Source organism: Mustela putorius, unplaced genomic scaffold (assembly GCF_011764305.1).
Source record: "Mustela putorius furo isolate JIRA1106 unplaced genomic scaffold, ASM1176430v1.1 tig00003834_pilon_pilon_pilon, whole genome shotgun sequence".
NCBI lineage: Eukaryota > Metazoa > Chordata > Mammalia > Carnivora > Mustelidae > Mustela > Mustela putorius.
The window spans coordinates 12,550,858-12,565,034 of NW_025421987.1; the positions used below are offsets into that span (position 1 = coordinate 12,550,858).

The 14,177-nt window shown below is 36.3% G+C and overlaps 1 protein-coding gene across 1 annotated transcript; it reads right to left on the reverse strand.

The window, feature by feature from the left end:
- Positions 1 to 738: 738 nt before the first annotated feature.
- LOC101672300 (ubiquitin carboxyl-terminal hydrolase 46-like) lies at positions 739 to 1,596 on the reverse strand. Its single transcript, XM_045089194.1, has 2 exons — positions 1,221 to 1,596; positions 739 to 773 (listed from the first exon to the last, which is right to left on the reverse strand). The coding sequence occupies exons 1-2, from the start codon at positions 1,594 to 1,596 to the stop codon at positions 739 to 741; spliced, it is 411 nt and encodes a 136-aa protein (XP_044945129.1).
- Positions 1,597 to 14,177: the final 12,581 nt, after the last annotated feature.

A 14,177-nucleotide genomic window follows, 5' to 3' on the forward strand; every position in this document is an offset into this window, starting at 1 on the left:
CACTAAAGCTTCCTCCTCTTGGCTTTGCCTGCCCTGAGCTTCCTACCTTCTTAATCCCAGGGTTTCTAAAGGTGAGGTGAGGACAGCCCAGGGCAGGCGCTAGCCACCAGAAACAGCTTCTCTTCACCCTTTTCCGCATGGAGGGTGGTTTTAGTATTGAAGTTACTCATTTTTAAACGTTTTCACTTGCACAAACTTAAAGCTGTAGTTGCAGCCCTAAAAGGTGAACATTTACCCAATTCTTCTGTCCTTTTCTCAGAAAAGAGGCAGAACAGCTAAAATTGGGTAGGAGTGCTTCCAGGGACAAGTTAAAGGAATGCATTGAAATGCCATCCGGAAAGGTATTTAGGGCGTCAATTCTGCAGAGACACAAAACAGACTGTAGACATTTGCAGGAAATGTCACTCTGATTCAGCCAACACAGCCAGTGGTGGAGCATTCACCCGATCCTAAAATTAGCAACTGTTACTCATATAAATCTTACTACAATCTGATTGCAGATAACTCTACCTCAGACTAAAATAAAACCACAAATACTGCTGCATGTAAAAAAAAAAAAAAAACAAACAAACAAACACCAAAGGGAGAGAAAGTCTAACACAGCCAGGCCATCCAACGTGGCGTCCTACCCCTGGACCCCTGGAGGGCTGCTGGGGAGGAAAGTCTGTAGGGGAACCATGTAAGAGTGCTTTGAATGTTTTTTCCCCCCCATTTGATTTAGTCCTGCAGTTCTTTAAGTTATTCTCTTGACTGATAGAATAAAATATATCCAGGGGACGCCTGGGTGGCTCAGTTGGTTAAGCGGCTGCCTTCGGCTCAGGTCATGATCCCAGCGTCCTGGGATTGAGTCCCACATCTGGGCTCCTTGCTCAGTGGGGAGCCTGCCTCTCCCTCTGCCTCTGCTGCCACTCTGCCCGCCTGTGCGCTTGAGCTCTTTCTCTCTCTGGCAAATAAAGAAATAAAATCTTAAAAAAAAAAAAAAGGAATAAAATATATCCAGAATGGGGCACCTGGGTGGCTAAGTGGGTTAAAGCCTCTGCTTTCAGCTCAGGTCATAATCCCATGATCCCAGGGTCCTGGGATCAAGCCCCGCATCAGGCTCTCTGCTCAGCAGGGAGCCTGCTTCCTCCTCTCTCTCTGCCTGCCTCTCTGCCTACTTGTGATCTCTGTCAAATAAAAAAATAAAATCTTTAAATATATATATATATATATATCTCCAGATTCTAAATTTTTTGATACATCTGATGCCAGGCCATAGAGTTCCTCAATAACTTGGGCATCTCTTTTCTCTACAATGTCATCATCAAACCAAAGCCCAAAGCCACGACTCTTCACAATAGTAATACAATGCCGGGGATTAGGACCACTGCCATAGTGAACCACCTCAGCCACCAAGTCGTACATGCGGTCCATTTGCACGACATCACTGGAAGTGCTGAAGAGGGAGAGTTCCAGGGCGAAGACCACCTGGTGAGACAGCTTGGTGTACCTGTGGAGCTGCTCCATGTACTTGAACCGCTTCAGGTGCGGGGCCAAAATCATGGGCAGCTTTTTCACTCTCATCCTTTTCTGGGCCTCCTGCTTCCTCCAGCACATTTGACAGTAACAGGGCTGTTCAGACAGTGGGTAATAGATGTATTCTGCTCCACGTCAACAGAAATCTTCTTTTAGGCAATGTTTAGATAGTCGTTAGTCCCAAGGTTGCAGCAATCCCACTCCACTATCTTTATAAAATGGAAACAGGACTGTCCGTGGTGGAGCGCTGGTGGGGAGGTGGCCTGGGATCCCGCTTGCAGTTTGGCCTGACGGGAAGGCCGGGGGCAGGTTTGTTTTTTGTATAATCCAGGATGCACATATTTACTGGGCCCTTCGGTGTTGAGGTGGTACCCAAAGAGCAAAATAGTACAGCAGCAAAGCTGGATGCTTTCTCTGGCCTCTCCGGTTGTAATTCCTACACCCTTCCTCTGAGCTTCCAAAACTTCTTTCCTCTTTCAAACTTATTCATTCCATGAAACAACCTGAGGATTGAGACAAGTATTCAATGATGGCAAATCTTTCACTGTCCAGGAATTCAGTACAAACTCCTGAAACTGTTCCAAAAAATAGAAATGGAAGGAAAACTTCCAAACTCATTTTATGAGGCCAGCATCACCTTGATCCCAAAACCAGACAAGGATCCCACCAAAAAAGAGAGCTATAGACCAATATCCTTGATGAACACAGATGCAAAAATACTCAACAAAATACTAGCCAATAGGATTCAACAGTACATTAAAAAGATTATTCACCACGACCAAGTGGGATTTATTCCAGGGCTGCAAGGTTGGTTCAACATCCGCAAATCAGTCAATGTGATACAACACATCAATAAAAGAAAGAACAAGAACCATATGATACTCTCAATAGATGCTGAAAAAGCATTTGACAAAGTACAGCATCCCTTCCTGATCAAAACTCTTCAAAGTGTAGGGATAGAGGGCACATACCTCAATATCATCAAAGCCATCTATGAAAAACCCACCGCAAATATCATTCTCAATGGAGAAAAAACTGAAAGCTTTTCCGCTAAGGTCAGGGAACACGGCAGGGATGTCCATTATCACCACTGCTATTCAACATCGTACTAGAGGTCCTAGCCTCAGCAATCAGACAACAAAAGGAAATTAAAGGCATCCAAATCGGCAAAGAAGAAGTCAAATTATCACTCTTCGCAGATGATATGATACTATATGTGGAAAACCCAAAAGATTCCACTCCAAAACTGCTAGAACTAGTACAGGAATTCAGTAAAGTGTCAGGATATAAAATCAATGCACAGAAATCAGTTGCATTTCTCTACACCAACAGCAAGACAGAAGAAAGAGAAATTAAGGAGTCAATCCCATTTACAATTGCACCCCAAACCATAAGATATCTAGGAATAAACCTAACCAAAGAGGCACAGAATCTATACTCAGAGAACTATAAAGTACTCATGAAAGAAATTGAGGAAGACACAAAGAAATGGAAAAATGTTCCATGCTCCTGGATTGGAAGAATAAATATTGTGAAAATGTCTATGCTACCCAAACTCGTAGAATTAAATGAGGAAATGAATTGTTTGAGTAAATGAGTAAATGAAAGTAAATTCAATTGTTCAACTGAATCCCATGAGGAAATAAAAGCACATTTGAATCTCCCACATTTTGTATTTCGATAACAAAAATTGAAGCTTAATGAATAACTTCATATAATTTTGTTCTCATCAATGTATTAGTAAAATAAACAGAGTCCTAGTTTCGATGATTAAAGATGGCATTCCTCTGATGAGAGTAAGTGCTACCGTTCAGTATTTTATTCTGAACTATTTACTGTTTATTAGTGGTTTGTAATTGTGGAGTGAAAATACACAGAGAATCCCCGGGCAAGGAGCAGTCATAATTCCCATATTTCAGAATAATTTATTAAACCATTATGTATTACTTTAGTGCTGCATGACAATAAAATGAAAAATATTAAATACCGTAAATACAATAGAATGCTGTTGCTTTCCATTCATTTCCATATATTACCGATATATATATATGCATATGTGTATATACACGTATGTCTGTGTGCGTATAAGAAAGATAGAAACCATAATGAGTGTAAAGAGAATGCTAGTCTTAAAACAGTATAAAAGATGCTAGTCTTAAAACAGTATAAAAATTTTAAAAATATAAAATAAACAACAGTATATAAATAAAAAATTTAAAAATTCTCACACCAAATTTTTTTTTTTTAATCATTTCAGGACCTCCAAAAGTCACCAGGACAGAAGTAGATACGTAAGAAATCGGCTAGAAGAAACCGGGGAAGAGAGAGTAAGGCCTCTGAGTGAAAGCTGAGGTGAAACCTAAACGTACAGCAACTAAAGGCTGTCAGCTGACCATACTCTCCACCACAAGGTTTCTGTGTTAAGAAGGTCTGAGCAAATGTCCTGTGGCAGCTGCTACAACAACCAACCATCCTAACAAGATGAAGGGTACAACTATCATCATAAAGTATTCCCCCTTATAATATTTCAGTGACTATCATTAAAAAATCTCATGTTAGAACTGTTCTAGATTAAAGGACTAAAGAGATATAATAAAATGTACAGATGCTAGTCTTAAAACAGTATAAAAATTTTAAAAATATAAAATAAACAACAGTATATAAATAAAAAATTTAAACTAGGGGCAACTGGGTGGCTCAATCGTTAAGCATCTGACTTCAGCTCAGGTCATAATCCCAGGGTCCTGGGATTGAGCCCCACATCAGGCTCCCTGCTCCTTGCAGGAAGCCTGCTTCTCTCTCTCCCAGTCCCCCTGCTTGTGTTCCCTCTCTCACTGTGTCTCTCTCTGTCAAATAAATAAAAATCTTTAAAAAACTTTTTTTTAAATAATAAAAAATATAAAATAAAAAAGTATAAAACTTTAAAAAAGCAGTATAAAATAAAACAGCTATAAAATATATTTTGGGGATAGTTGGTAACATCTGAATATAGACTGGATAGTAAATCATTTTTGGAAAATATTTTAAACTTTCAGATGAGCTAACAGTATTGTGGTTATATCAGAGATTTTCAAATTTATTATAGATGTATATGTGATATTTAAAGATAAAAGATAAAACATCTTTTATCTTTATCTTTTATCTTTATCTTTAATAAAAGATTAAAGATAAAACACCATGATATCTTTACTTATAAATACATTCATAACAACAAAAAAGTAGCAAAAATGTCCAAATGTAGGAATTAAATAGGTTTAAGTAAGAGGCATCTGGGTGGCTCAGTGGGTTAAGCCTCTGCCTTTGGCTCAGATCATGACCCCAGGGTCCTGGGATCGAGCCCCACATCGGGCTCGCTGCTCAGCAGGGAGTCTGCTTCCTCCTCTCTCTCTGCCTGCCTCTCTGCCTACTTGTGATCTCTCTATATAAATAAATATTTTAAATAAATAAATAAAAAAATATGAGCCAGTGTCTTTCTTTTCAAACATATTCTAGGGGTACCTGGGTTGCTCAGTTGTCTGAGCATCTGACTCTCAGTTTTGGCTCAGGTCATGATCTCTGGGTCCTGAGATGGAGCCCCCAGGTGGGGCTCTGTGCTGAGCACATAGCCTGCTTGGGATTCTCTCTCTTCCTCTTACTCTGCCCCACCTCCCCTCTGCATGCTCATGGGCCCTCTGTCTCTAAAACAAAACAAAACAAATTCTAAGCAAAAGAAGAGATATAATAACTAATGTAACAAAATGTTATTACTCAGGACGCCTGGGTTTCTCAGTTGCTTAAATGGCTACCTCTGGCTCAGGTCATGATCCCAGGGTCCTGGGATTAAGTTCTGCAGGAAGCCTACTTCTCTTTCTGCCTGTTGCTCCCTGTGCTTTTGCACTCTCTCTCTTTCTCTCTCTGCCAAATATATAAATAAAATCTATTTTTAAAATGTCATTATTCTACATTCATGGTAAATTACGAATAAAGATATAAATAAATTTTATTTCATCTATAAATGAAAACTGTTTTTTTTTTCTTAATTTTCTAACAGAAATTCACTTTATTGTAACTACTTTCAGAATCACACATGGAGCACCAGCGTGGCTCAAGTCCATTAAGCAAATGACTCTTGATTTCAATGATCTCAGGGTTGTGAGATTGAGTCTGCATGGGGCTCTGTGCTGAGCATTGGGCCTGCTTAAGATTCTCTCTTCTTCTCCCTCTGCTCCTCTCCACTGCCCAGAAGCACACGTGATCAAAAAAAGAAACAAAGAGAGAAAGAAAGACAGAAAGAAAGCCACACTACAATGAGATGTACTTTTAATATGCATCACTCAGATGCCAAAGGCTCCATTTCTACAATTTTTTATATAAAGGAATATTTGTTGTGAAATTTATTTCAAAATGCTGATTTTGCTTTAGTTAGAGAATCTTTAAGAAACAAATAGTATTACTGGTATGTGACTAGTGAACAGATTGGCAGGTCTTAAAACTCCCAACTACATACTACATCTCTCATTTTCTGTGGTTATCTCTCAAGGCTCAACATTACCCTACGTAGCATATGAACACAGATGGTGTCTACAACTCTCGTGGCAAAGCACTGCATAATGTGTAGAATTTCCAAATCACTTTGTTGTATAACTGAAACTAATACAGCATTATATGTCAACTCTACTTCAGTAGTAGTTATCTTCAAAAGTAATCAGATCATGAGATTAAGGTAGACTACCTACAAAGTTTATATGTTGAACAGTGAGAGAATTACTCTAGTCATCTAGATACTCTATTCATCTAGATACAAAAGGCACTGAGAAGGATGCCATTTTTTTTTGAAAGATTTATTTATTTATTCATTTGACAAACAGAGATCACAAGTAGGCAGAGAGAGAGGGGGGAAGCAGGCTCCCTGCTGAGCAGAGAGCCCAATGAGGGGCTCAATCCCAGGACACTGGGATCATGACCTGAGTCAAAAGCAGAGGCTTTAACCCACTGAGCCACCCAGGCGCCCCAAGAGAAGGATGCCATTTTTGCCAAAAGCTAATACTGTGGTTACAAAGAATGACTTTACATAAAGAGATTTAAGGGGTACCTGGGTGGATCAGTGGGTTAAGCCTCTGCCTTCGGCTCAGTCATGATCTCAGGGTCCTGGGATCAAGCCCCAAATTGGGCTCTCTGCTCAGCAGGAAGCCTGCCTTCCCCCTCTCTCTTCCTACTTGTAATCTCTCTCTCTGTCAAATAAATAAATTCTTTAAAACAAAGCAAAACAAAACAAAAAACAAAGATTTAAGTGTGTGCCATATTTATCATCACTTTAGTCCTCCAAATTAACACTTTCAGTAAGGTCTAACTTCATACACACGATAGAGATCACTGAAGAATGATAATCTAGTTTAAAAAGGATGAAATTCTCTTGGGGCGCCTGGGTGGCTCAGTGGGTTAAGCCTCTGCTTTCGGCTCGGGTCATGATCCCAGAGTCCTGGGATTGAGCCCCACCTAGGGCTCTCTGCTCCATGGGGAGCCTGTTTCCTCCTCTCTCTCTGCCTGTCTCTCTGCCTACTTGTGATCTCTGTCAAATAAATAAATAAAGATCTTTAAAAAAAAAAAAAAAGGATAAAATTCTCTGAGATTCTACAGCAACATAAATGCAGCCAATAATTAAAAACGCATTTATTCTTCATGTGCTTTTAACATTAGCTGCTTATACATATGACAGAGAAAGGAATCTTATTCATGTACATTACACAGTATGATGAAGCTAAATTATCAACCCAGCATCCTATGCATTTGAATTTTCCTTTCTAGATAACACGATGGATTTTTAATAGTGCCTTAGTAGCTATGTTTCAAGCTCTGCAGAAGTCCTAAATACCATTTCAATTGATGAAGAAGTATCAGTGTCTTGGTAATACAAAATATCTATTCTCATATCATCTTAGTGATTATTCTATGCTATGTTAAATTCTACTTTTCTGAGTGGGATCCATATCCCATCTGCAGTGCAATCTAGCAATCAAATACTCCAAGTACTTCAGTTCTTAGGAAACATTAATATTTTTCCCTCTGCTGGCAGAAACAATTACCAACACAATGTATTTATTCAATTATTATTTTTTACTCAGTCGTATACACGTTCACTCAACATTTCAATATTACACAAGATTCTAAGGATATAAAAGTAAATAGTCAAGGCACTCTCCCTAAAGGAATTATGTAAAGGGAGACGAAACTATTAATTTTAATGCAAAATGTAAGCCCTATCCTAGAAGTAAGCTGCATCTCTCTCCTATTGCATTTCCCCAGGTATAGGACCATCTCTACATGTAGAAAAATTCAGTTCTTCTAGATTCAAATTTATTAGAGTCTATGGCATTTGTTATTGTTGTCTCCAAGTCATTGCACCAAAACTGTGTTTAAGGATGAGTGGCCCCTATTACAAAAACAACAGTCAAAACACACATCTCCGTCCCTACTCCCTCTAATTATGATTCCATTGATTTTATACAGGTTCCCTGTTCATGTTCTGTCTCTTCTTGGGGGCACGGCAATCGTGGTAATTTTCCACACACCTTCATTTGTTATATAATATTTTCGGTGTGGAAGGTAGTTTGCACTCATCCTCTCGCTGTCACAGTCCTCCTCCTGCCCCACATTCTCTTCAAACCAAGGCTATCTTCTCTTCTCTGATAATGTTTGCCTTATGTGTGTCCATATTCAAGGCAGCTAAAAATTTATGCAATACAGTAATGTCTACTGTAAACAGACAAAGAAGTTAAGGAAGGCAAGGACATCAAAGTTCTTTTATAATAATGTAAAGGTAGGGTGACATATGATTGGATCACCAACCATTTGCCAACATGCACATAGAGTTATGATAGCAGAAAAGCACAGACAACTAATATTTTCTATGAAATTCAAAAAATTTGTCCTATGAGCTAAGGATGAGTATACCAGATTGTACATCAAAGAAAAGACAGTTCCAGAAGATAATATGACTCTTTTTTTGTAAAGTAAGACAGAATGTGTTGTGTATTGGGAATGGCACATAATTTATTATTGTTGGATTACAAGGTTTGTTGAAGAGAGTTTCAGAAATTAACCCAGACAGGTAGCAAGTACCCGCTAATAGAGGACTTTATACTATACAAAGTCTGAATTTTAAGTTATATATGAAAATATACAATAAATAACTTTAAGCAGAAAACTTACATGATTTAAATTTGAATTTAGAAAGATCATCCTTTCTCAACTGTAAGGATGAATAGTCAAGAGTAGTTCAGAATCTATGAAGATAGAATTACCTAGCGTTGAGGTTAACAAAACCTAGAAGAATATGATTTATTTCCTTTGTCTTCTTATGGTGTACCTGTTAGATAGAAATAAGTGGATATATGATTATATGTGTTTCAATAGGAAATATTATCCATAGCAAAAACATTTTTTTTCATTTGTTTGTTTGGTAGTAATTTCCCAGTAAATCTAACATCCTGACCTTAGACCTTATCTATAGTACACCATCCGGCAAGTCCCTGCATTCTTTACCTGACAGACATCTAACCAGCACCAATCTGCCAGCAAAGACCAGGCTAATGATTGATGAAATGTCCCCTAATTATTCTAAAAGCTTTCAAGTCTTTCAAGTATATCCTTGAAGTTTCATTTAATGAGTGTAAGAGATCAAGTATAACATAGGTCAAAATACTTTCAAAGCCACAGTTGTTGTTTTTTTAGCTTCTATTTATTTAGATGTCTATTTATTTAGCTTCTCAATGACTACTTCACTTACCTATCTAGTTTGCTTTACACTCCCTAATTTCACAACATATGGAAAACCAACAACAAGACAAGTATAAAGACAACTACAAAGCCTAAGTGAAAACTGGTATAAGGGAAAGGAAGTGTTATGGGATGAGAGACAGAGTAAACAAATGTGCAAGAACTAAAGGCCAACAAGGTGGCTAGAATTAACCCGTATTTGAAGCTCAGCTCCTTGTTGACCAAAGAGAAAGGAAAATACTATCAGTTATAAAAATACTCATTTTCAACAGAATACATTTGAACTTTTAAAAGAACAAAAACTTCTCCTAATGCATGGTTCTAACAATGATTTCTCAGAGGCAACTAGAGTCAGAAAATGCTCTACTCATTTATTGGCTTTAAATAAATAACTGGCTTTATTTTCACCTCTTAACCTTCAAAAAAGTAGTGCATGGCCAATTAATTCTCAGAGAGGGTCATTTACATGTTAAAGGGTAAACATTTAGATTACAACAGTTAGGCAATTCTTTGCCTAAGTTTGCAAGACAAGATAGAAATCTTAAGTTTTACTTGGATAATGTGTCTATATTTAACAGAACAAGTACTATTTCAGTAAGATATTATCTATGAAGATAAATTAATCCATCTTTAAAATGTTTATTATAAAAATACTATTTTTCCAGGTTAATTTTAAATTATTTATTGTATGAATAAATCTGAACCCTCAAAAACTTTCTCAAGCATTTGTTACTATCAAAAGGTGAGGGGCAAGAAAGCATTTTTTCTCATCACACACGAGAAAATACTGTACCATAAAAAAAAAATGAATAAGTAAAAGGAAAACTGGTTCAAATGGGTGCAAATGAGAGTAACAGTTTTATATATTCTCTTCATACAAATGATCTCTTTTTGATCTTGCATTATAATAATAATATTGCTAATAGAAAAGACAAATTTTATTGAGGAATCACAAAACAAACACAAACAATATAATAGCATGGGAAGCAATAAATGTTAGGATTCTAAGTAAAGAAAAATCAATGATAAGTTCTCTACTTTGAATGATATATATAAGTGATAGATGAATAATAAATTTATAGATATAGAAAAAATTACAGATATATAGATAAATAGGCAAATAAAGATGTAAATGGATAAATTTTAAAGGAATTTGAAGAAGATTCTGGGAAAATGGCACTTTAAATTAGCGTCCTTCTGCTAAATCAAAACGATCGCCTCATCTGAGCCAAGCTAAGGGCACCTTTGGAAGGCAGGTGGTGCAAGACTGTATGAATGAAGCTTCAAGTTTCTGTTTTGAGTTCTGAAGGAAAGAAATGTTCCTGAATTCCTTTCTGGCCAGGAGGAGATGCTGAGGAACATTGTAAATGGATCCTGAGGAGTAGGTAGATCCCCAATCTAAAATGACACCATAGAGGAAAGTTAACCAAAGCTGGAATGAATGTATCATTTTTGTCTAGTCTCACATTACTGAAGAGACCTTAAAAGTAAAACAACATTATCACTAATACTAAAAGTAGGAAAGTGGCAGTAGGGAATAAGATAAGGGTTTTCTGCCATCTTAAATGATACTGACAATAGGCTTGTTAATATCTGCTAGTCTCAATAGGAAGAAAATTCTACTATTTGTGTCATGATTTAAGTAGCCCAGAACTGGGTCAGGCCACAGGCCATGAAATTTGCAAGAAATGTAACATGCAAAATACATTGCTAATAAGTTTTGGGGAAAAAGACCAGAAAAGAACAGGAAACTTGTACCATTAGATAGCATTCAAATTAAACTTTATGTAAATTACCAAAATTAAGAGTTTATTAAATGGAAAAAATCAGTTGACAAATTGGAGATTGAAATACAAATTAAAAGTCTGGAACACTAAGTTTAAGAAATATATTAAAGCAATACTTCAGACAAACTCATCAAAAAGACAGAGAGAGAGAGAGAGAGGATCCAAATAAACTCAGAAATGAAAGAAAAGAACTAACAATGTAACACCACAAAAAAAAAGGGGGGGGGGGGAATCCTGCCATTTGCAATCATGCATGGATCGACCTAGACCCTAGCTGAAATAAGAGAGAGAAAGATAAAAACCATATGATTTCACTCATATGTGGGACTTAAAAAACAAAACAAATGAATAAAGAAAAAAGAGACAATAAAACAGACTTTTATATATAGAGAACAAACTGATGGTTACCAGAGAGGAGGTGGATGGGGGAATGGGTGATACAGGTGATGGCGATTAAAGAGTACACTTACTGGGTGGCTCATTAAGCCGCTGATGAGTCACTGAGTCGAGTCCCGCAATGTCACAGAGTTGCCTTAAATCAAATAAATATAAAATCTTGTATACTTGAACACTTATATGAGCACTGAGTAATGTACAGAGTTGTTAAATCACTATATTGTATACTTGAAACTAATATAACACTATATGTCAATTATATAGGAATGAAAATAAATAAGTAAATAAATAAATTTTTTAAAAAGGAAATGCATACGTAATTTTGTTAGGGACGGCTGAACTGCTCACTGTAATGGGTTCTATCATCTGCATTTCCACCAGTAATTAAGGAAGATGCCACTCAGTCTTGCCAGTAGAATGTGTTGCCAAACTTTAAATTGTTTGCCAACCCAAGAAAAGAGAAAAAGTATCTCACTGTAGTTTTATTTTTCTCTTATTTTGAGTAAAATTCAATTTCATATAAAAGAAGAGAAATATATTAATAGAAGAAAAAAGACAGAAAGTCTATGAAAATGGAGTCAAAATGTAGAATGATAAGCCTCACTGTCTACAAATTATTCCTCAATCTGATAACAAAACAGTATCCAAGTCCAGATTATACCCAATTTCAGTAGACCCCATGTTATGATTCTCCTATTATACTGGAGTTTGATTATATTTAATACTACTTAAAAAGATGTATCATTTAAAATTCAAAAAAGAAAGAAAAACAAAATAACCAAATAGAAATCATAAATTGTAACTCAGAGGATAGCTAGAGGAGATAAAGCATAGGTAAATAAGAGGTTCTAAAGAATACAAAGAGGGACGCCTGGGTGGCTCGGTTAGTTGGACGACTGCCTTCGGCTCAGGTCATGATCCCGGAGTCCCGGGATCGAGTCCCACATCGGGCTCCCAGCTCCATGGGGAGTCTGCTTTGCTCTCTGACCTTCTCCTTGCTCATGCTCTCTCTCACTGTCTCTCTCTCAAATAAATAAATAAAATCTTAAAAAAAATAAAAATAAAGAATACAAAGAAAAATATGGAGGAAAGAGATATAGAGACCTGGTCCTATAGATTGCAAAAACTCAGAGTTCTAGTTGTGATTGACTTAAAGAAAGAAAAAAAAAAAAAGATAAACCCTGATAAAATTCCAGAACTGTAGGCTAACCGAGAATGCATTACAAATAAAAAGAATCTGCTATGGACAAAGAATAAAAAATTCCACCCACACACTCTGTCTGAGAAAACAATAAAAAAATGACCCTGATAAAATAGCAAAATGAATAAGCTCAGAAATTTTAAGAGACCAAGATAAAGAAGAAATAAAAGAATGGGGAAAAATGTACTCCTCTTTATAACTTAGAGTTAAATTTAAAAGGATAAAATCAGATCTCTGCATATTTAACAGAAGTACTGAAAAACCTTTTCAATGGATGAGACATGTGACAATAAAAATGCGTCTGCTAATTTAGAAAAAAAAGGTACTAAATCTAGGACAGCAAAACTTAGGGAAAAGAAAAAGAAAATAATCCAGCATTCTTAACTGGTGGAGAAGAGATAACACAGAAAAATCATACATGCAAATATTGTGAAGGTCTTATAAGGGGAGAGGAAGGAAAGCAGATGGGAAAGAGTTGAGAAAGAAAGTCTACTGCTGGAACCAATGGTTGCAACTTCATTTTCATATAAGAGTAAGGAATACTAGGTTTCATTATGAACATTGGAAAACAGCTACTGACAATAGGAAAAGATAGAGGAAAATTCCCAAATTAACACAGGGGGCATAAAAGGAAGGGTTACAACATTATTAGATCTTATAAAATAAGGAGAAGAAAAAGACAACAACGAAGTTAAATGAAACATAAATATAAATTTAAGTTAGAAAAAATACCAAGTATGTAAGTTATTAGGCTGAATTCTCCACTAAAAGTTGAAAAAAATCAGATTTTTTTAAAGTCTGAAAATGAATGGATTAGACAAGGGGATATTAAGTAAACATAATACAAAGCAGGTATTAAAATACTGATACCAGAGGGGGTAACTGGGAGATGGACCTTAAGGAGGGCATGTGATGACAGGAGCACTAGGTATTATATAAGACTGATGAATCACAGATCTATATACCTCTGAAACCAATAATATATTCTGTGTTAATTAACTGAATTGAAATAAATAGTAAATAATAGTGATACCAGGCAATACGGAATTTAACATCAATTAACAAAAATACGCAAATTTGAGGGTATGGACATTCTACTAATTATAAAATAATCAGTATTAAAGAGATGCTTATATGAAAGTAGTCTCAGTTATCTATACATATATGTTGTGTTTTTTGTGGATTAAGATAATTTTTAAGACCAGGATTATAGCTTCACTAAATATTGAGCACATTCACTGGGACACTTCACTTTATCAGTCTGGTGAAATACATTTAAGGAATACAAACAAATACATACAATACAAATAAAAATGGAAACTGAAAAATCAAAAAAGAAATATTAATAAAACATAATAGAAACATACATATATATGTATGAATATCTCTCATTGATAGTCAAGACGGATGGAAGGAAAAACCACACAAAGCACAGAGAGAAAAATGGAAGAATCTATCAATGTGCATTATTCTTGGGTGATCAGGAATGTACTGATTGGAGAGAAGAGAAAGGGCAAGCATGT